This window comes from Dioscorea cayenensis, chromosome 19, assembly GCF_009730915.1.
Source record: "Dioscorea cayenensis subsp. rotundata cultivar TDr96_F1 chromosome 19, TDr96_F1_v2_PseudoChromosome.rev07_lg8_w22 25.fasta, whole genome shotgun sequence".
Lineage (NCBI taxonomy): Eukaryota > Viridiplantae > Streptophyta > Magnoliopsida > Dioscoreales > Dioscoreaceae > Dioscorea > Dioscorea cayenensis.
In genome coordinates this window covers 30,885,387-30,907,408 of record NC_052489.1, presented here as the reverse complement: position 1 = coordinate 30,907,408, position 22,022 = coordinate 30,885,387, and the positions used below count along the sequence as shown (strand labels likewise).

Genomic DNA, 22,022 nt, shown 5'->3' with positions numbered 1-22,022 from the left:
GTAATTAGTTAAAAATGAAAACTTTTCATTTTTATTTAAATACAAAATGAACCATCCATATCCAGGACGCATCAATGACATCTTGATTCAAACATTGTCAGATACAAAAATTAAAAATAATAATAATAACAATAATAATAATAAAAACACTTTAGCTTGGACTCATCCGGGTGCCATTCATCATGTTTATTTATTTATTTATTTTTATTATTATTATTTTTTTGTGTGCACGATAAATAGACAATAGGCACCTCATTTAAGCAAAATCAAGGACATCTTCATTTATGTGAAACTATGGCCACAACACATGTGATCTTACAATGAGTGAACAATGAGTGAGTGTGAGTTTTGAAGTTCAATCTCCGTACAAAAAAGACCTTAGTATCAATAGACCAAGAGGCCATTAGCGTGTCATGAATATTGTTCCAAACTTGAGATCCTGGAAATATTTTTGGTTTACCATCTATTACATATAAACTTCCATCCAAATCACCAGAAATTTCAGCACAGGAGCTACCATAAGAAGATACAACTGTTGTTATATTACCAGATGAGAGGCATCCACAAATTGCAATACAGGTGACTGACTCTCATCTATTTCTTTTTCATAAATGGGAGTATCTATGCAGACATGCCATGCAGCCAATTGAGTCATTCAGAAGAATTTTTCACTGGGGAATGAAATGTTCTTTTGAGGCTCATCAAATTAATTTAGACCTTAACTTAATGTGCAATTTTTACAACGTATGAGTAGAGATAGCTAGCTCCTTTTTTAACATAAGATGATCAAGAGATGCTTCTTATTTACAAAAAAAAACAAATTTAGAATTGCTAATCTAGTATACAAAAATTATCACTTACCTTTTCCAACAGGTAATCTAATCTTGAGATGTTGCAGAGTACTCAAAAAGAAGACGGTTTGAAGGTGCAGACTGGAAAAGCACCCGGAGACGGCTGGTAAGCTGGTACATTAATGTCCACTGCATGGCCATTTCAGAGTCCTTCATTTGTCTGACTATGGAGGCCTGCAAGGGCAAAAGATTCAACATGAGACTGAAATGAAAAGTAAAAAAATTTAAAACTGGAATCAAATTTAACAAAGAGATGAGCCGGATAACTTTGCAATTAATTAAACACTAAAATTTCAAACAAAAATAACATTTTTTGGAAATAATTTGATTTTGTAAAATATCAAGCCCATAACATTCAGCAAACAGTAATGACTTTAAATACAACAACTGATATGGCTTTCTGTTTCACATTAAAAGCAACCTTATAATCAATAAATGACGGATCATATAGAGACTGTTCATATCATATAACAATATGGGAATGAGATCACCTGAATGCGCTTCCCTAACTGCACTTCAACTTCAGTACCAAAAGATATGTTATTGGCTAGGGACCTCAAGGGATCAACTGTAGGGTCAACAGATAACAAACTTGGGATCTGCGGAGCATATACTAGCCTCCATCTCGCCTGACCAAACTCTCCTTTTCCTTCTATTCTCGGCATCAAGGTTTCCAGTGTTGCAGTTGCAAGTTTCTTGAAGGCAAGCTGACCATCCCCCTCCAACAAAGATTCTGCTAGTTGACTCTCAAAAGCCCTAGCAGCCTGCAAAACTCAATATTAGAGGATTGAACAGCAGAAACTCAAGATGCTCTTCATGATTTAAAATTAGACAGATATACAATGTCTAAATTATAAACATATTATTGGCAAAAAAAAATGTGACAGTATTCAAATTGCCATTTAAAGAAATTGCTTGACGATTTTAATCTACCAATTTGGTATCTATAAATTGAACCAAGTTCATTAGATAGTCTAAAGTCAGTAAAGTGGTCAGAATTTGTAAGACAGCCAAAGATGTATGATTTTAAACATTCAACAAATTTTAAACAATTGATAGTGTCGAGACTTGTTCAAATAGTTAAGGGCAAGGTGCTCGTCTCATCAATACCATCGCCTTTCCTCCATGTGCAAATGTATATGTGATTGAGTGTTTGTTAAATCCCTTGGAGAAAAATAGACATTCTAATCCTTTGTTACAAACAAAGATGTCATCTAACAATAAAGTAAAAGCATGCCAGAAACAAAGATATAATTATCAAAAAAATATTTCCTCAAGAAATCCACTCGAGTACAAACATGCTTGATGCATTAAATCATGTGCAGCAGTATATTTTTCCCAAACATTGCATTGTAGTAGAGTTCTGTGGAACACACAAAAGTGTACAGATGCATGTTATTTGAGTAAAGATGTTGACACACAATAAACTACAAACTAGCACACAAAAACATATAATCAGGAAACCAACAGCGCAAATATATGATTTTGCCACTCTCCTTTACCTCAGTAGGCGAGAGAACATCCTGATCCACAGACCGGGTAGATGTTACAACCAAATTGTCTTGCCAGGTACTGGCACGACTTTGTATCTTGAACTGCCATTCAGATCCAACCAGCACTAAATCTAAAATTGGATCCAAACCAAGTTCAGGCTCAAATTTTGCTATATTTAGATGGTCCCGTTTAAGCCTAACCTGTTTCAATAATTTAAAATCATTGTCACTGAGAAACATAAATTTAACACTAACACCAAAAAGAAAAAGCCTACTTTTTCAGAAAATAGTTGAAGTTTTCCAGGAAATATTTGCAAAATTGTCATAAAGTGAAAATCACCTGTGTGGCAACTAAATTGACATCACCATTTTCAAAACTTAAGATGCCCTTTGGTTTTATCCATTTTGGATGGGCCAAACCATTAAGCTCAAGTTCACCACTAACAGCAAAGTTGAGAATTAAAGGATACACTATCTTCAATTCTGGTCCAAGCACCAGCTTCAGGTCTGTAAGCCAAATATCAACACCTGGCCTGGCAATGGCTTGATCAATTTCCTTCCTAATTTCAGATTCACTACCTATAAGAACTCAAAATAAGTCACATTAGCCACAGCATTAAATCGTAAACATGCAAATAAGAATAGTTCTTTTGCCAGATTTTCATAAGCTATAGTAGCGTCCACAAGAAGACTTGCAGGGTGAAAAACTACCACATGTTGCACATAAGATTGACATTAAAAAATACCTTAAATATATAGCTTTAGCAATCCACATGATATCAAAACAATACATGCCTAGAAGTTAAGCTAGCCCAACAAGTTCGTTTGGTACAAATAACACAAGTTTTACAAAACATTTGGTTATTTCTGCTGCAGCTTTACAGACAAACAAGTCAAGAAACTCTACAACACAATAACTATGCACTAATGTTTGCTTATAAGAGAGATATATTTGGTGCTGAAATTTTCCTGCAAAACAGTAAATGGTCCTTCAATAAGAAAAAGTTACCTTCACATGAGGATATGAATCATCTCACTTTACCAAATTTAATCAGTATGTCTAGGTTCAAAGTTTCTAAAAGCAATACATGGTTGAGAAATAAGTTCAAATGACGAAATGTACCAGCAGGTTGAGGCAATCTGTCATATGAGGAAGATAAAGATCCAAAAAATCTCGAGACATGCCCAGAAGCGCCTATGCCACTGTAACCAGCAGTGGGAAACGCAGACTGCCTTGATGTCAGTGTATTAATAGCTGCACCATTGCCCTTATCATGAGGCAAATAAGCTTCACCATGGCTTAATTTGATCATTCCAGTGATGTTTGGCTGCAATATTGATCCTGTAATCTGCATTTGGCTGTCAACTTGGCCACTGTGATGATTAAAAGTAACCAACATAAGAATCCATGTTAAACAGAATGCTATTATAAATTTAATACAAAATTAAATCATGAAGACATAACATGGCAGAGCTAATACTGTAGATATGGTGAAAGATGTTCTAGAAAATGTAAGCGCACACACATTGCTAAAAGGAAAGAAACAATAGAAGCCTACATCAACTGAAGAAAAATGTATTGCAAGCAAAGAACATTAACCTCAGAATATTTTTGGCTCGTACTTCTAGAACTTCACATTTCACATCGATTTTATCACTGGATGAAGATTCACTGATTTTGAGAGGCAAATTGCCCTTCAGAAATAGCTTCCCCTTTCTGCTTACTCTGCTTTCCAGGGAACTGATACATAGCCTATTTGATATAACTTGAACTGACCCCCCTATATTTGTAAGAGGCTTTCGAAGGACCGGAGAAGAAACTGAAGCCCTGTGCACTGATGCAGATCCATCAACAATTGGTTGCTCAATGGTGCCCCTGACCTATCAGGAACATATACTGGTTAACAGTTGCAAACAATCTTAACTCAAAAGCTCAGAAACACTGTACAAGGATCATGTAATAGAATACTTAATATATTGACATTTATATCCACTATAATAAAGCAAATAATCAAATGACAGATATTGCAGATGCAGAAGCAAAACCAGAGCCACATTGTGAAACCTCTCAACAAACATGAAACTTCTCATTCTCAAATACTTTTTCAAGTGATAGAGAAGCCGCCTCCTCAACCTGAAGCTAACACCTCGATGCCCATGTGGAATAAAATCATGATCAGCTCCATTATCTCTCAATTTTAAATTTTACATCATAAAAATAATAGAGCTTGGTTTCCAAAATAATTCAGTTCTCTGTTTCTCAACCAAACCTCCATCCTGATATTTAAAATAAATCTGCAGATGGTCAGTCTAATCAAACAAGGGACATGTTTGAACTTCTTTGAATCACAATCAATGATATAATGCTCACAAGAATTGTGCATAGTGATGACATCAGAAGAAACATCTGAGTGAAAAATACCAACATATCAACAGTTTGAACCATTGATGCAATGCAGCAGATTTAAACCATGAACTACTGCTACCAAACCATCACGCTAAAAAAAAAGACAGCTTGATTTCGCATGTACAACTTGAATGACTATAACAAGAAATCAACAAATTTATAAATGTGAAAGGAGCCAACAGTCTAACTGTAAAACCATACAGAGCCCACCACTCGCATAAAATGTTCATTAAAAGAAGTCACAGCAAAATAAAAATAAAAAAAAACTAATAACATTAAACAACACTGTAAAATTGGCTCACCTGAAGGACAATGTCAGCATACCCATGAACCCATTCTGCGTAAGGACTCAAGGCAGTTACCAGCATCATCCCTCCATCTTTGATATCTGCATCTATTCTCACCTCCGCATCATCTAAAATATTCCAGTTCAAACCTTTGAATTTTTCAGCTATCTGAAGTTCCCATCCCTCCTCAGGTCTGTCTCTGATAACCTTCTTCTCATTAGTCTCATCAGTAGATCCTCTTCCAGCATCTTTTACCCAAACTGGAATCCTTATGGCTCCACCAGCAATTCTCCTTTCCTTATCAATCTCCTCCTCCAGATCATTTTGAACATAAGCCACAGGAACGCTTCCCTGAATATGTACATGGCCACTTTGGGTAACTGGTTCAAAGTTGGCTTTAAATAAAAACCGACTTGTTGAGGTTATTGAAGCAACAATCTCAGCCCGCCCAAGATCAATGCCTCCTACAGCACCATCCAAAAGCCTGATTTGTACATCACACTCTGGCTTTGCAAAAGTTCCTCTAAGGTCTCCTTCCATGTGCAAAATTCCTTTCAAGGGTGTCAGCAATTGCCACAAAGAATGCACAGACTCTGTGGCTGAGGGTCCTACAACCTGAACTAATGTGGGAACCAGACCAACGGGTAAATTGAGAACAGCAAAATGAAGATTTGTTATGGGTCCCAGTAAACATCCATCAGCATGTAGAGTTGCATTATCTTTCTGGATAAATAATTTCTCAAGGCGCAAACCATCATTATTGCTGTATGCACCAGATGCCAAGACACGTTGAGTTTTGTAGCTTCCCCACTCCCAATCCTCTCCATGGAAGTCAAAATCTGCCTGTAGAGAACATATAAAGGCACATAGAAAGTAAAGAAATTTCCATGAACTAAATTTAGCAGGAGTAATTAGTTGATTGCCTCAAAACATTAAGCTGCATCCTGCTTCAAGGAAAGGACATAACCCTGGTGATATCAGATGGGCCTTCACCCACTATTAAATTTAGATATAAGAACCAAGTAAGTTTTGGATTAATTTTTAAAGTATATGTAGTATAATGTAAGCCATAGGGAAACCTAGAGAACCGCATACCTCTATCATGAATGTTGCTCTAGCAGGTCATATATTTACACAATACACTGATCTCACGACATCACTTGCATCTAAATAACAAGAGCAGATGTTACTACAGACCTCTATCAAGTGAATGTTGCTTTGCTCAAGCAGGTCATATATTTACATGATATGCTAGTCTCATTACATTGGGAAGCATCTATATAACAAGAGCAGACGTTACGAATTTCCACAAACATAATTCCAGCAACAAGTGTCAAGTGTCAAGTGTCAACTATCATGGCTGAGAATGTCAGGATCAAATGTTGACTTCATGAATGCCAACATGTAGAAGATCTATTAATTTACTCATGCCACCAATACTAAAAGAAATGACTGTAAAAATTCACATCCAAGAGCTCATGAAAGATTAAGAAAAAAATACAACAGCGCAGTTAGAAATCATACGCAAACAGAAAGAACCAACTTCAATTAAGGAAAAAAAAGGGTAGAACAGAACCGAGTTCATCAAATTCTATCCGTTTTCATATTTCTATGACTTTTTGATATGGAGAAAAGAACATCGATGGAATTAAACCATATTAGCTTATACAGAGAGCATGAGGACAATCCAACTGCAGATCAAGTTGCATGCTACATATTTCCAGCACCAAGAGAGAAGTTTGCATGCCCAAAAAAAAAATCCTGAATATGACCTCAAGTCAAATTGATTCATGTAATGATCTACTGATGCCCATTTTGAGTAACTTATAAGCAATGAAAATAATGAACAGAAAAGCTTTCTGAGTCAGTCACAGCCTCATGTCAGATTACCATTGTATCCCCATTGCCACCTCCACTGGCATCAAGAGAACCATGCCAACAGCCTTTAAGTTCTTGTAAACCCGGAAGAGCAATATCTTCAAGGATAACATCATCTGACCCATAATATTGGCTTTTCAGTTCCTACGAAGCAATAGAGTACAGTAGCTGTATAAATTATTGAATAAGGCTAGCCGCTAGCAGACATACAACTAAGTTAAGCTGTATAACTGTAACAATCAAGTAAAATTTCAGTCTATCTATAAAAAGAGAAGTGCCAGGAATGTGAGTTTTCATGCTTTGACCACAACAAGGCCAGAAATAAATAAAAGCACTGCAGGGGGGTTTTATGCGTACCTTAAGCAGTTCCCTTAGGCTGTCAGCACGAATTCCAGCAGACTGCAAGCTTTGTATAAAAAGGTCCTGCCAAGTGGTGGTTTGCAAGACATAAATTAAAGTTCAGCTAACAATAAGCATGAATAATTTACCAAGTTATCAAAACTAAATAAAACATCGCTGCAGTGGTTAGTGCAACTTAGGGATCAACTAAGTAGAAACTTCAGCCATGAACTCTAGACCAACATATATGCAAATAATATCTCAGCAGAAGAGTATTGTACACAATCTGATTAGAATCATAAAATCGCATCAAGCCATAAGATTTGCAGTGACAAGAAAAACAGGAAAAAGTTTTTATTGACTTCAACTATATAGACTCTAAAGTTGCGATAGCAGAAAGATATCATTGCATTAAAGGAGAAAACCTGTCATTCATTACAGCACTTCCCTTTCTCTCAAGACACAAAAGACAAGCAAAATCAACTTATTAGGATGCAAACTTAGCCTAAAATCAAAACGAAAAAAGTTTCAACTCATTGATCATACAGGATAAAAAGTACTGATGAATGGCAGCCATCAATAACATGTGAAATCTGGACTAGCAGCTGTAAAAAAAGAAAAGGGAGAGAGGGAGAGAGAGAAACAACAACAATGAAAGAACTAGCAACTAATGGAAATTAATAAAATAAAATAAAAAATATATAAATAAAGATTGGTGCAACTGTAATAAATGACTTCAAATTGATGAAAATTCATCCTGAACTAAATTTCCCTTTTCAAGAATTTCATGTCAAATGGTATTTATGGGAGAGAGCAACACAACTTTATCATGCACACCCAACTTAGTCTAGAAAACATGGCATGTGTGCTAATTAGTAGAGTAAAATTTGACCTTAGACCTAGAACGAACAGCAGGATCAGTACTCCTAGAGAGAAGCCTTGCAAGTGGCAGCATCTCAGCCACTTCAGCACCAGGAACCTCCAGCCTCACCCTCCATCTACCCATTGAAGATATTATTCTACCAAGATGCCCAGCCATTGCCTTCTTAAAGAAACCATCCCTCTTGTTGTCAGCAGGATGCCTTTCACGCATACGAGGTAGTACATATTCCCCCTGAAGCTCATATCGGCTGCTAGCTTGCTCCAGAACAGTTTTTTCAATGGTAATCTGAGTAATTTACATGTCACAAATTGCAATAATGGGCAAGAATATAGGCTATTAATTCACATTGCTCCAGTGCAAATTAGGTTCAGTTGCAAAATTGCAATATTCAGAGCAAAAGAAAATAGCATAGTAACATCAAGTGACCAGTTCAAATTCAAATACAGCCTCTTGCACCAATAAAGTAGTAAGATGAAGAATTTGCATCCCAACAACCCATATCAGAGGTAAAGGTAGTAAGATATTCAGCAAGTAAAATAAGAAAACCATACAATGATACAAGATTATTTAATAAATCTAGCTCTCAGAATAAAGGAAATCCATCTCCCATGTGAGCATCACAACTAGGGTTCTCTTCTTGGTTGAAGATATGTAGTCCAACATTCGGCCAAACATGGTATCAGCCAAATTATGAGATTGAAAAGGGGAGTCTCAAATATGGGCATATGTCACATATAGGGCAAGGTCTAAAATATTTATTTCTTATTATGTACAACAATCAAACAATGATACTTTCCCAGCCCTCTAAACCATGAGGTTTAGATCAATGTAACAGTGAGCTGGGAACATTTCACCAAAATATCCACATGAGTGTAATTTTTATTATTGACTTAATCATTCCCATTGACCCTAACATGAAATCAAATTGATTAGGATTGTTTCAGTTAAAATCCAATAGCTCCAATATTTCATTGTATTCAAGCTTGTATGGATCAATTACTATATCATTATTATGATTCAATGATACAACAAATTTGTGATCTCTCTTCTCAACTTATCATAGAATAAAGTACCTTCCCAACCCACAATCATCAAAAGGAATGCTTAGGATGGTGTATTCAATTCAAGGTTCTCCACTGGTTCACAACCAGCAAGATTTTTTAAAAAGAATTTCTAGAGATAGACAACTCAATTTCCCTAAGAAACAAAATAATGTCACCCTAGCAATGGTACACATACTACTTGGTTCTTTCTACATCTTATTGATGACATACACTAACTTTAATTGTGTACAAGGGAACAAAACCCTTATGAGCAATATTTCATTCATGAGCAAGTGTCAATTAAATAGAAAAATTAGATGCTTTGAAAAAGAGTTCTAGAGAAAGGGTCACTTACAACATCTCCACTCCATCTAGCAGCCACATCAAGGGCTTCACCCAGCACACCACTGAATTTTGGATGAAGCACTGATAATAATCCATGACCCCTCCGAGTCTGATAATTAAGTTCCAACTCTGCCTGTAAGTATGCACAGCGGGTTAATAATAATTCAAACTAGAAGCAAGAAGCAAAATTGTGAAGGATTTTGTGTGTGTGTGTGTGCACATGTGTGTGCATAAATAGGTTCATCATAAGACCTTGATTCAGCAAAACACTTCCTTGTGTCAAGTGTCATAACACAAATTATAGAAAGGCCTTGTATAAAAAGATTATCATCATAATATAATGCAGACCATTTCTCCTATGGATAGCCAACAGCTAGATTGCTCAGTCAATTTTTGCTTAGATGTAGAAGGCCCAAGAGACCAGAACTATTACACTAGAGAACATAGGTCAAAAAACCAAAACAAGACCCAGGCTGAAATGAGGAAGAAAAAAAGTATCGAGAACTTAATCGAAAAAGAAAATTTACTTGTAGCAAGACGTATACCAAATTTGAGATCATTTCAAATGAAGAGGAATTTATAGCAGCTAATTGCACTGAAATGATAGCTACCAAGTCTGAAGGTTGTTCTTATATTGATCATGTTATTTAAAAAAGTAAAAGATCAAACCACATATAATGATTTAAACAGAAATTTCTGAAGTTCTTAAATTCCCAAATCATAATCGATGACAGGAGTGCCTAAAACCATGTTATATTACTTTTATTATGACTTATTTAAATCTTCAAGCTTGTCTCAGTTTTAATTAAATTCATGTTCCTGATTAGCATCCAAGGGTACTGCTAATACATTGTAAAATTGACAAAAAATTTATCGATCAAAGTTTTGGGGTTATTTAAAATTTGCAGATATCTTATGCTTAACACTGCGCAGATCTCAAATGGCATAAGAAAGTCGCATAAAAAAATAATTAAAAACATGACTATAGGTGAGGGCTCACCCTCTGAACAGTTCCTCGTAGAGAGGCAAGTTCCAATTCATCTAGTGGCAATTGTCGTACCTTCACATCAGAAAAGCAAAAAAATCAGATTGCGTGTTTAAAAGGTAAAAAAGAAAAAACAGAAATTAGAATGATGGCTTCCAACTTAAAGAACCAATTTGGTGCACAATCTTAAATTAAGGTAAGGATAACTTCACCTCCAAATTAACATAATGTTCTGGTTGATAAGAAACATTAGCTCTTAGTTGCCCCTTTTGAAGGGAAACAGACATTAATCTTCTTTTTTGCAAGCTATGATCAACAGTAAACCATAATGGTTCAATAACTTCCACAGTCAAATTCTCATCAGGCCTACCAGTAGCAGCCAACTGACAAGCCAAAACAGCATGCACATCAGCAGATGAGCTAAAACAGAGACAAAAGGCACTTGCAATGAGGAATCAAAATTTGTCAGTTTATAAGTTCGGGAAGAAATTTATAATAAATTTGAAAGGTGTAAAATAGTACCTTAACAGCTTTGTGAGAAATGCACAAGGAACCAGCCAATTGTGGTGCCAACATAAGTTGGTTGAGTTTGATCCCTGAAAGGGAAACCTCTCCAACAAGACTTGTTTTCTCATTCATCTGAACATTGTGCATGTCATTGATGTCATATTTCACAACTTTTCCTTGGAATTTAATCTTCCCAGTTCCTTTCAAATGTAAAGGTCTCGGTGAACCAAAAGAACTGGAAGAAATAAGACTAGCAAACTCAAAACCACGCATGCGCAAGTCCAAATCAACAGTTTCAACCACAAGGGGCATGGTTCTCCAAAAATCAACATTCTTTCTATTTGACCAGTAATCATCAGGATAAGATGTCTGAACTTTGGTAAATAATTCAAAGGCAATGGATGATGACGCTACAGTCATGCAGTCATGTGAGATAACAATATGGCCACGTGAATCAGTAAACGAATCTTCAGCTTTTGGTGCAGCCCATTTTATATCAAATCGCCTGAGCCCAGAAAGTAAGGATAACGCGTTAAGAGCATTCAATACGCCCTCAAAAATAAAAACTCTAGAAACAGTCCTAAAAAAAAATTAAGCAGACACTTAATCTTTAAGTGGAAAGTGAAAATTCATAGAACATATTTGGACTTACGGCCTTAAGAGGGAACCAGATAGTTTTGTCTCTCCATTTAGCTCCCCAATTTTGAGTGGTGTCAGCAGAATATCATTGGGTAAATATCTGTTCATCACATTTTCAAACAACAAATGACCAGACAGATTTACATCCAGGGCAGATTCATCAACTTCTCCCTACAAAATAGGTAAAAGATAGCAACTAAGCAAATGTAAGAGGACATAATACTATAATAGTTCAAGGAAAAGCATGGTAACATAATAAACATATTAGAAGTTGTTTCCTGAGTTACTGAGTGCTAGGAATTAATAAGTATTCAAATTGGGAATTATGCTTTTTGCTTCATTATATGTGGCAGAGACAACATAAGAGCATACAGTGCTTTCCATATCAAAGTTTAACTTTGCAACCATATGAGCCTTCAAAACCAAGAACACAAACTGCAATAATCCAATTTTAATACTTGCATGATTATCAAATTCTAGTTGAACCCCATATGAATTTAAAGTATACCAGGACTGTCAATCAATAAAAATGAATGCAAGCAAACTTATCTACAGAAAATATAGATAGTTCAAACATCAGTAAAAATACCTCAGGGCAAATCCAAGCATTTCCAGCACCTCGGATCTCTCCACCATCCAAGAGACTTGCTCTAATACCATAGAGATCAGCAACCTGATTGCAAGAAAAGAAACAAAATCAAGATGCATAAAAATAGAGAAACAAAGGAGCAGAGCTCAAAATCAGAAATAAATTTCAACAAGGAAACTTCACTTACACTATTATCAAGGTTAAAAGTAAAATTGGCTGATACATGAGAAAAAGGAATTCGATCAAATGCAGCAACTGCACCGGCCTCTTTGTTCTTTATTACTGCTTCAGATGCAGAGGATGGAGGCATAGTTACTAAATTAGAAGTTTTCCTCGATATCATTCCGCTTCCCACAAAAACAGGAGCATCCAAGGGGCCTTGACAGTTAAATACAGCAGTTACTGACCCAGCCAACTGCACAAATGACAAATTGTAACTTCATCCAAAATGGCAGTGATATCTCTATTATAACATAGTAAATATAGATGTTATCAAAACCAATCATGCAAGAGCAGAAGCTAAATTGGGTAATCTACATCCATACAAAGAATAAAATAAAAAGTGATCCATGGCAGTCAACATGGTTACACTAGCCAGACATGGATTCAACGTAACTAGCAATCATACTGATCTACATTTTCATTTGACAACTCCATGGATTATACTTATGTGTACACCTAACATACAAAATATGCAAGAAAAGATGAAAAAATATCTAAGTGAAAAAAAAAATTAAAGAATTAGATACATGAATTGAGAATCCACAATGAGTTGAAGAAACAAGTCTTCAAACTGCCGACCGGGATGAATTGTGAACGCCTTATCTCATTCTAACTGATACTTCAATTCATGGCAATCACAAAATTGTACAAAATCTAAACCTTCAAAGGTCACTAAAATCATCCTAAAAAATTCATGTGCCAATTACATGAAAAGAAAAAGCAACCGCAAGTAATATTGATCCCAGGAAACCAGTATGAAGTACAACCACCAATTTAAAACATATTTCAATCAATTAGGTCTGAAATACCAGATATATATTAGACTACCTCATGATATCTATTCTCACCTTTCTACTTTGCTGGATGTAAGGAATGCAAGTAGCAAGTATGAAATATGTTAAGCCATCCTTGAACTATAAATCTTAAAGACTGAGCTACCTTCCACCCTTGGTCTCATGTGCCCCTTTATCACCTCAGAATCTGAAGCTCTTAAAGAGTGTGCATGGATACTTAAAAAGGAAAATTTCCGTATTCACAACCAATATCTTCAATAATTAAAAAACTTTAAATAGGGGCAAAGCAGCAAGATGGTTGGTATAAAGCTTTCATACATGAATCCTGACAAAGCAGTAATTTAGAATTACCCAATTCATTAAAAAATTGACCACCTTGAGATGAGAAACATTTATTCTTTAATTGGTAGGATGGTATTACAAAAGGATACTGCTATCATTCTTCAAGGAACGGATTAACATGGTTGAAAAACAGATTGATGGTGAACATGGAATATTGGTCATTTTGTGAAATGATTTGAGGCTTAAACCACAAATAGAAATGATCGGCAAAACATCAGAATTAAATTTTTGTCAGATTGGTATATGAAAAAGTATAGAATTATCCACAAATTGGAGTATAGTAATCCGTATAAAAGAAACTGATACGGCACTAATCTTCTTCTTTGTCCTGTAATATAATCTAGGCTTCTTCTGGCAGTAGCCAACAGATATTTTACAAGAGTTCCTTCAAGAGGTAAACCAAACTTTCAGCATAGAAGGAAGCCACAAAGCATAGCCATCTTTGAGAAAAAAGCCAAAAATAAATTATCTATCAGTAAGGATCCACACAGAATGATTGCTGCACTTTGCATTACTAGTTTAAGCGAAAGGTATAATACTCATCTATGTGAATGAGTACTCCTACATGCTCTTTGCTTAACCCAGAGAGGAAAAAACAGAATCAAAGCAATTTGTCAATGAAAGCTAAAAAGAACAAAGAAATTAGAATCACTTCACATAAAACAAGATACAAGGAATTATAAAACAGAAACCATAATCTTTGCCAAACCCAGATAAAAGCAATAAAGAAAAAAGAAACAAAGCACTTCGTTTAAGCCAGAGAAAAACAATGGATATGAAATAGAACCGAGACTTCATGTAGGAAAAAAAAAAAGGAATTGTAAAACAGAAATCAATACTTTGTAAGGTTTTTTCATTTAGCAATAAAAATTAAAATAAGAAAATTAACTGTTTAAAAAATTAAAAACTAAGCACTTACTGGGAAAATCAAAGGCCTCATGTTAAGTGTCCTCATAAGAGCATTTACTTCAATACATGGAACCTGAAAAACAAACGCAGGAGGATTATTATCTAGCCAAGCATGTCAAATGAAACTCATGAGAGATGTTAGTGATGCACACCAAACATATTATTTAGGCCAAATTCAACCCAAAAGCTTAAGATGAGAGACCCAGGTTATTTATTCAAATTCATATTTATCAAATTAACCATGTGGAACTATTAGTTACTTTGATATGTGCGAATGAAGCAATGAAATGCACAAGGAGCATAGAACCAGAAAAACAAACACAGGAGGAATATTATCTAGTAAAGCATGTCATATATTTGAAGCAATGAAATGCACAAGGAGCATGAAACCTGCAAAACAAACACAGGAGGAATATTATCTAGCAAAGCATGTCAGATGAAGTTAATGACAGATGTTATTTGTAGATGAAACAATGACATGCACACAGAGCAGCCTCAAATGTAAGATCTGACCGAGGCCTGGACCTTTAATCCAGCAAGACAACAACAAATTACCCGCTATGAACTCATTTTCAGTTTGCATAAAATGAAACAAGACTTAAATGCATTTGATGAGTAACAATAAGCCAAGACTATAAGGGAGTACAAGTCAGTAGACTCACAAAGTTATGTGGTGTTTTCAAGCCGTCATCATGGTATAAAAAATGCACATAAAAAAACCGGAACTATAACCACTAATCAGTGACGCTACTAAGCACGGAAAACTTTTCCAGCAATGCCAGCAATATATAACAAATTGAATTCAAACTTAATGGGAAAGACAATAAACCTGACACATCAAATGAAACTCTCCATTCTCGGGATTTATGCCAAAATCACCAGAGGCTTCTAAAGGAGCATCACCAAACCAGCCACTTGCATTGTGCAAGAAAATCCGTTGACCACGAAAACATAGTCCAGCTTTCACTTCCTGCAGGGAAGCTAAAATATCAATCTGAAAGTATCTGCAACAAAAGCAACAAGATAATAAAGACAATGTCTGAGTTTTTTTTTTTTTTTAATTAGATTAGATTCATTGCAACCCCTAATAGATGGAAATAAATGTCCTCAAAAATCACAATGAATAAAATAAATTTGCATATCATCATATCAGAAGGTGAAGTTGTTTGACAGTGCACTTGTAAGTTCAGTGTATCTTTATCAATCAAATTTAGTGTTGTGGATACTTTTAACCTAATTAGGTGGACAATCCTTCTTCCTTCCTGCATTTTCAAGGCAATGGGAATAATTAATTTACATTTTTCAATTTTTCTCCGTCAAGGAATTATGTTGGAGACATAATCAGCTCAAACTATAATAAACTTGGAAATATATATAACTGCCAGTTGAAATGCTTTCAAGCATCCTAAAAATAAACCATACTTTTCTCATGCTGCTTGAAAGCATACTTTCAATTTCCTAGGCAAGATATAATGCAACCATTTCGTACTAAGTAGATACTATCATTTAAGTCCAAAAATTTATGCAATAAGAGACAACTGCCAAAAATTGGAATCATTTGTGAGAGGTCAAAGAACTTGAACTTACTGAAAAGCATGATGGAGCATCTAATAACTGAAATGCTAGCCCATTAACATCAAGTTGTCCATGCAGATTAGGGAAAGTATCCCCTTTTGACATGCAGATGTGAACCTAAAAAAAGAACCCATAAGTTAAAATTTAGATAAGTTTCATACATTGCACAGATACATTACATGGATAATCGCATAAGACACTGTAAGTTGGCAGGCCTGATAACTTATAAGCCACCACTAGGGGGTATAAGTAATTTATTCTTATGATTGTCTCTTCCTTCTATATTCTTGACTATGTTCTTCAGCCAATTTTATCTTCATTCCAAGATTCCCTCCAATACCTCCACCATTGCCACTGATCAGCAGTCATAGAGCCCACCAATCACCTTGAAGGACAAGGATTCAGATCCAACCAAAAGATCAACAACAACAACAACAACAACCACCAAAAATATAAATATATTCCTAAAAAATTCTATACATTTGGTTCAAATTTTAAAAAATCCTAAAAAATAATTACGTCATTGAACAGTTCAAGATTATTTTTAGATGATCAACAGTAGAATACTGAAGAAATATTCTGCCAAAACAGGCAGTTTTCTTAACTGAATTAGATGATGAAGAAAGACTAAGAGGACCACACCTAACTAGACAAACTATAGGAGTAAATTTGCAACTAGCCTGAGTTATAGGAATGATCTGTGACTTCCCCACAAATACAGAATTTATTCCTTAAATCAAGAATATGATTCACACACACACACACACACACACACAAGCAAGTAAATAGAAATCAAGTCAGAGTGCCACTTAGTAAACAACATACTTGAAATATTTTTACCATAGACTGCAAGCTCTGAAAAAAATTAAAACAAACAAACAAAACAAACCAACCCATGAGATGTCCATTTAAAGCATGTCACAGATGTCCAAGAAACCCAACTCAACCTAAATTGAAACTAATAATGTTGCCCCTCCCTCCCCTCCCTCATAACAAATTTTCTGTTCTAGAACTGCTCTCTTGGCCTGATTTCATTGTAAACATGAATTTTCCAAAGTTATCTCAAAGGCCTCCTATGTAAGAGCAGTAATTATACCAGTATTTAGCCCGAGCAGCACATTCATATAGTGTAAAATCAGAAGAGAAATATAAAAGATAGAAGTGTATGCAAGCACCTCACCGCTAGCTCTTCCCCTTGACAAGGTCACTGGAATTTCTAGTATCCTTTCAAACAACTGCAAGAAGTTTTTGAATAAATCATTTAACTAATTAAATGGAAAAAAAAGGGTTCATTGAGTAGATTATGTCATCACATGGTAGCTGAAATTACTATACAAAACAGGGATGATTTTGAAAAAGGCTCTTACCGGGGCAAATAGGTTTGCAATCTTAAGGTTGACATGCCATTTTTGTTCAATGGTATCGACAAAAACATCAGTAGATAGATGGCCCCCATCATGAGGCAAGGAATCAGATCTCCATTGCAGGCAATCACCATTTAGCTGCACATGTATCTGACCATAATGATTTTGAAATTTTACATGTCCATTGGCATTCACCATTGCTCTATTAAAACAAGAACAAATTATCACTTTATATCAGCACTATAAAGCATGGCATTTAAAAATCACAGACAAATGCTTAAAGAAAACTGTTTAACTGACCCAACTAAAACAGTTCAAAATTAGTTCGATAATGCTTCAGTGACATAAAGTTGAAAATAGAAAGCTAATGATTTGATAATAACTCATGATCCTCTGAAGCTCATTATTCCTCAAGAAAAACAAATTATAATAATAAATCTCATGTGGGCTACTAAGCTCTAGCATAACATTCTAAATTGGTAGAAGATCACAGGCATATTTTGTCAACTTTTTGTAAAATAAGAAGAAAAAAATTTCTGGATATCATTGCTGATCATGTAAACTAAGGCTCCAAAATCTTATCCATGACTATACACTGCCAATGAAGTTGCGAAATTACACCTTTTCTTGTAAGTTCATTATTAGTAGCAATGGAGATAGATTGATGAAGGAAAAATCATGCAGCAGAAGTATGGTGACTACCGATGGGTCCATAAGCAAGTTCGTGAAATTATCAAGAAAAAGTTATAGATATGGAACATGTGAAAATGAAAGGTAGTAACCAATAGCCTGTGGTTTTAGCATCTAACCTGGGTTCAATATCACCATACGCCAGTAACATTAAAGTCCCTCCTGTGAACTGAACAGAATCAAGCGAGATTGGAATGAGCTTATGAATACCTTCACAAGAATTCCCGTTTGTTCCATTGGCAAGTTCAGCAGCAAGTTCTTCAAATTTTATGATAAAGCATGACTTCAGTTTCCGAAGTTGGCTATGAAACTGATCAGGCAAATGCTCTGTAACAGTTTTTGACAATTGAAGCAAGGTAGTCTTCAAAATGGTAGGGTAAATCGGCATTGAATGGTGCATACGCATGGATGGCCAAAATTTTCTAAGAGTGGAGCTTTGACATGCAGTATATCTGCTGATTCCAGCGCTCTCATCAAATAATTCCAGCAAAGGAACCTGAATATCATCATAGGAGACTCCCTGATCATGATCTGCATGACCAAACTCTTCTATGTAGCCACCATTTGGATTGTGTGGATTAGATAGAGATCTCTCAGGAACTTTCCTGTTGTTGTTGCTACTCAACAAAGTACACTCAAATTTATCATCAGCAATATGGACTTTATCCAGTGCATCTGTGGATCCATGTTTATTATCCATATCTAGCAAAGTAATATTAGCATTACCAGGAACTTCCTCATTCACTGTGAAAGCCTCAACTCCAGTGTCTCCATTCCCTCGATCTGGAGGGTCACTTCCCTGTTCTGTATTTGACCTACTTGATTTCCTACTGTTCACATCCTGAAAATAAGCGAGGGCTGCAGCAGCACTATGCCGGAGGATTCTTTCTTTAGAAGTAATTCCAGCTTCAGAAATAGATTTTCTATTACTATCCCTTTTGAATGTGCGCCTTATAGGTTTTAACATCATTCTAAACCAGGACTTAAGACCTGATCCAGGAACTTTCACTCCCAAAGGATTTTTCGAGATCTGCATGCTTCAAATCATATTCAACCCCACTATCCATGCAATGGTGATCCCTCTGGTGCATCATATCATCCATGCAAAATAATAAATCTGATCTAACAGACTCTGAAGAACGATCAGGAATATCCTTAAAATTGTTATAAGTAGCATATGCAGGAAGTTCTTGAGGAACTATATATCCTATCTCAGCAGCGTGTTTTGCTTTTTCAACCCTTTCCCTTGCCCAGCAAGCAGCCGATTCTTCTCTAGCTAGCCTTCTGGTTTTGGTCCGATAATCAACCCCTTCTTCACTGGAATGGTGCCTTAATATACCATTTTCTGAAGGTGATGGAATCCCTAACCAGGAGAAATTCTCTTTCTGTGCTACCAAAATAGAAGGTTGGTATAGAATGGCATCTATTACAATCTTTCCTCTTCTCAAACTTGCAAAAGGGTGAAGACGAAGTTTCATGACTGGGGCCTCTCCACAGGAAAATTCTTCCCGGTGAGGTCCAATGGAACATGATGTCAAGGTGATCCCCAAAGGTGAAACATTTCGAACCCTACCAAAGTCAAGTTCTCGTTGGAGATATTCACTCAGGACAGAACAAACAGATGGCAAAAGTCGGGACTCCACAAAACTCACAGCTTTCAACTGAGCATACCATACTAGCATTCCTGCAGCCGAAATCACTGTAAAGAAAACAGAGCATCTAACCAGAAACAACCCCTCCTTCCATAAAGGAACAAATGATCTAAATAATGCCTTGCTCCTTGAAAATGGCTCTTTTGTGCATTTGATCTTAAATCGGCTTTTAGAAACAGAATTCCTTTGAGAAAACTCAACTTTTCCATCACCAAAATACGAAAACCTATCAAACCCCTGCAACTTTTGACAGTGATATAAAGGCAAGAAACTAAAGAAACCCCCAACATTATGCTTTCCTTTGGTCACGCAAATGGATTTGACTTTATTTCTTGGCCTTGAAGAAGTTTGAAGTGGTGAACCAAAGAGCGAGCTATGCATATAATCAACGCTCATTTTCTTTTGCTTGTGTACCAAGAAACAGCCATGTGCAGGGGACCAAGAACAGAGTTCCAGTCCCCCTTAATTTCAGAAAGTGAGAGAAGAGCCTAACATACTGATTCATCCAGACAAAAAGAAAACAAAAATTACATCATGTTAATGAAAGTTACAAGGCAATCACATAAATCAAAGAAACAGAAGAGTTAATGTTGTCAAGAATTACTCAAGGAAGTAAATGACAATCAGAAGAGTAAAACTAGCTATTTTAGCAATCTAATCCTAAAAACTTGCAAACATTTTCATTAAAAGTGTATGATTTTTTAAAGAATTCAAAGCTTGTAGCTATCCACAACTCTTAAACAAATTAAAGGGCCTTCCGCCCTATCGAAACAAATTATATATCCAAAAAAAAAAAAGTTCAAATGGAACATCAATTTATCATAATTTTCAAATAATAAAAACCCCACAAAGAGATCAGAAAACCAAAGCGGGATAAAGAAATCCTACACTTCATCACCAACGAAAACACAGCAAGCAAGAACCAGAGCTCTAGCCCTATTGAACAAGAGAAATCATACAAAAGAACAACAACGGACTAGTCTGAGAAATCTTAGCATGCCATGAATTCTTGGAGGGTTTGGAGACATCAGGATCGAACCTTTGGAGACCCATTCCAGCAATGGAGCCCGACTTCCCTATCGGTTAGGGTTTGGAGCAGGGTTCCAACTCTTTAGGAATCCATTGAAGAGAGAGGAGAAGGAGAAGGAGAAGGAGAAGGAGAAGAGAAGGAGAATGCTTGGGTTTGCTTCTCCGATGTGCCTTGTTTCGAAGCCAAAGGAGAGGGCACGATTATTCCACTTGGATACCCCCGATTGCCCTCACAATCGTCCTTAAATAACAGCTCTGCCATCCAAATCAGACCGTTGGATTACGAGATTTTGCTTTCTTATGCGATCTATGTGATGATGATCATATGAACGGCTCTTTTTTTATTATGATCCATAATTATGACCTTATTGACGCCCTGTTTTAAAATTTTTTTTTTAGTTTGATCTCTTTGTTTGCTTTTTTTTGTTTTTTTTTTATATTTTCTTTTTGTGATAATTATGATCTCTTATTAACGCTGTTGGGGGTGCTTATGATTGTAGTAGTTAATTGAAGTTTGGTACTTAGAAATTGCTTTTATGATCTAAATCACTAAATTTTATTTGATATTAATTTTAAATTTTTGATTTGCATAATGATGAAATATGAAATCACCAAATTATATTTCAAATTTATAATTATTACTATTTTTTTAATAAATGTTGGGAATTTTCATGTTGTTATTGCGCCTGATCTTAATTATTACCAAATCAGAGACAGGTGTAATTTTTCAGATTGATGGGCATCATTAGTCATCCATGTCTTTTCTTTGCTATGATCTGTTTTTTTGTCCTCTACTTGTTCCGGATGTATAATTGAACAAATTAGGGACTTTTATATCTTTTCCGAGAGAGCACGCTATGAAAATAAAAAAGATTGGCTGATGATAGTGAACTCGTGACTCATATATATATATATATATATATATTATTTGTTGAAAAGATATAAAAATTAATAATTTAATTTCTATTTTTTTAACTTTTACCACGTCCGTTTAAAGACATTGACTTTTTTTAAATATTTTGTATAACAACACATTAATTCATTATTAATTGTTTGAACGACCACCTAATTATAGTCAATTAACAAATAAAACAAAAGAGGAGTAATATTCAAAACAAGACGTATATAACAAGTACTATTTATGCATTGTTACATGCTCTGGTATTATTTTCTAGATTCATGTGGATCTTTTTGTTAGA

At 35.5% G+C, this 22,022-nt stretch overlaps 1 protein-coding gene across 1 annotated transcript; it reads right to left on the bottom strand.

Moving 5' to 3' along the window:
- Positions 1-679: 679 nt before the first annotated feature.
- LOC120283819 (protein SUBSTANDARD STARCH GRAIN 4, chloroplastic) lies at positions 680-21,017 on the bottom strand. The gene is given in 25 exon segments (XM_039290572.1): positions 680-1,025; positions 1,343-1,615; positions 2,354-2,545; positions 2,685-2,923; positions 3,468-3,718; positions 3,945-4,225; positions 5,054-5,881; positions 6,929-7,060; positions 7,274-7,339; positions 8,148-8,423; positions 9,537-9,659; positions 10,527-10,586; positions 10,724-10,894; positions 11,034-11,523; positions 11,671-11,828; positions 12,247-12,330; positions 12,434-12,661; positions 14,524-14,586; positions 15,343-15,483; positions 16,101-16,205; positions 17,264-17,323; positions 17,456-17,654; positions 18,262-19,154; positions 19,156-20,290; positions 20,834-21,017. Coding segments are annotated over 24 exon segments (6,495 nt in total). The 5' UTR covers positions 20,191-20,290; positions 20,834-21,017; the 3' UTR covers positions 680-878.
- Positions 21,018-22,022: the final 1,005 nt, after the last annotated feature.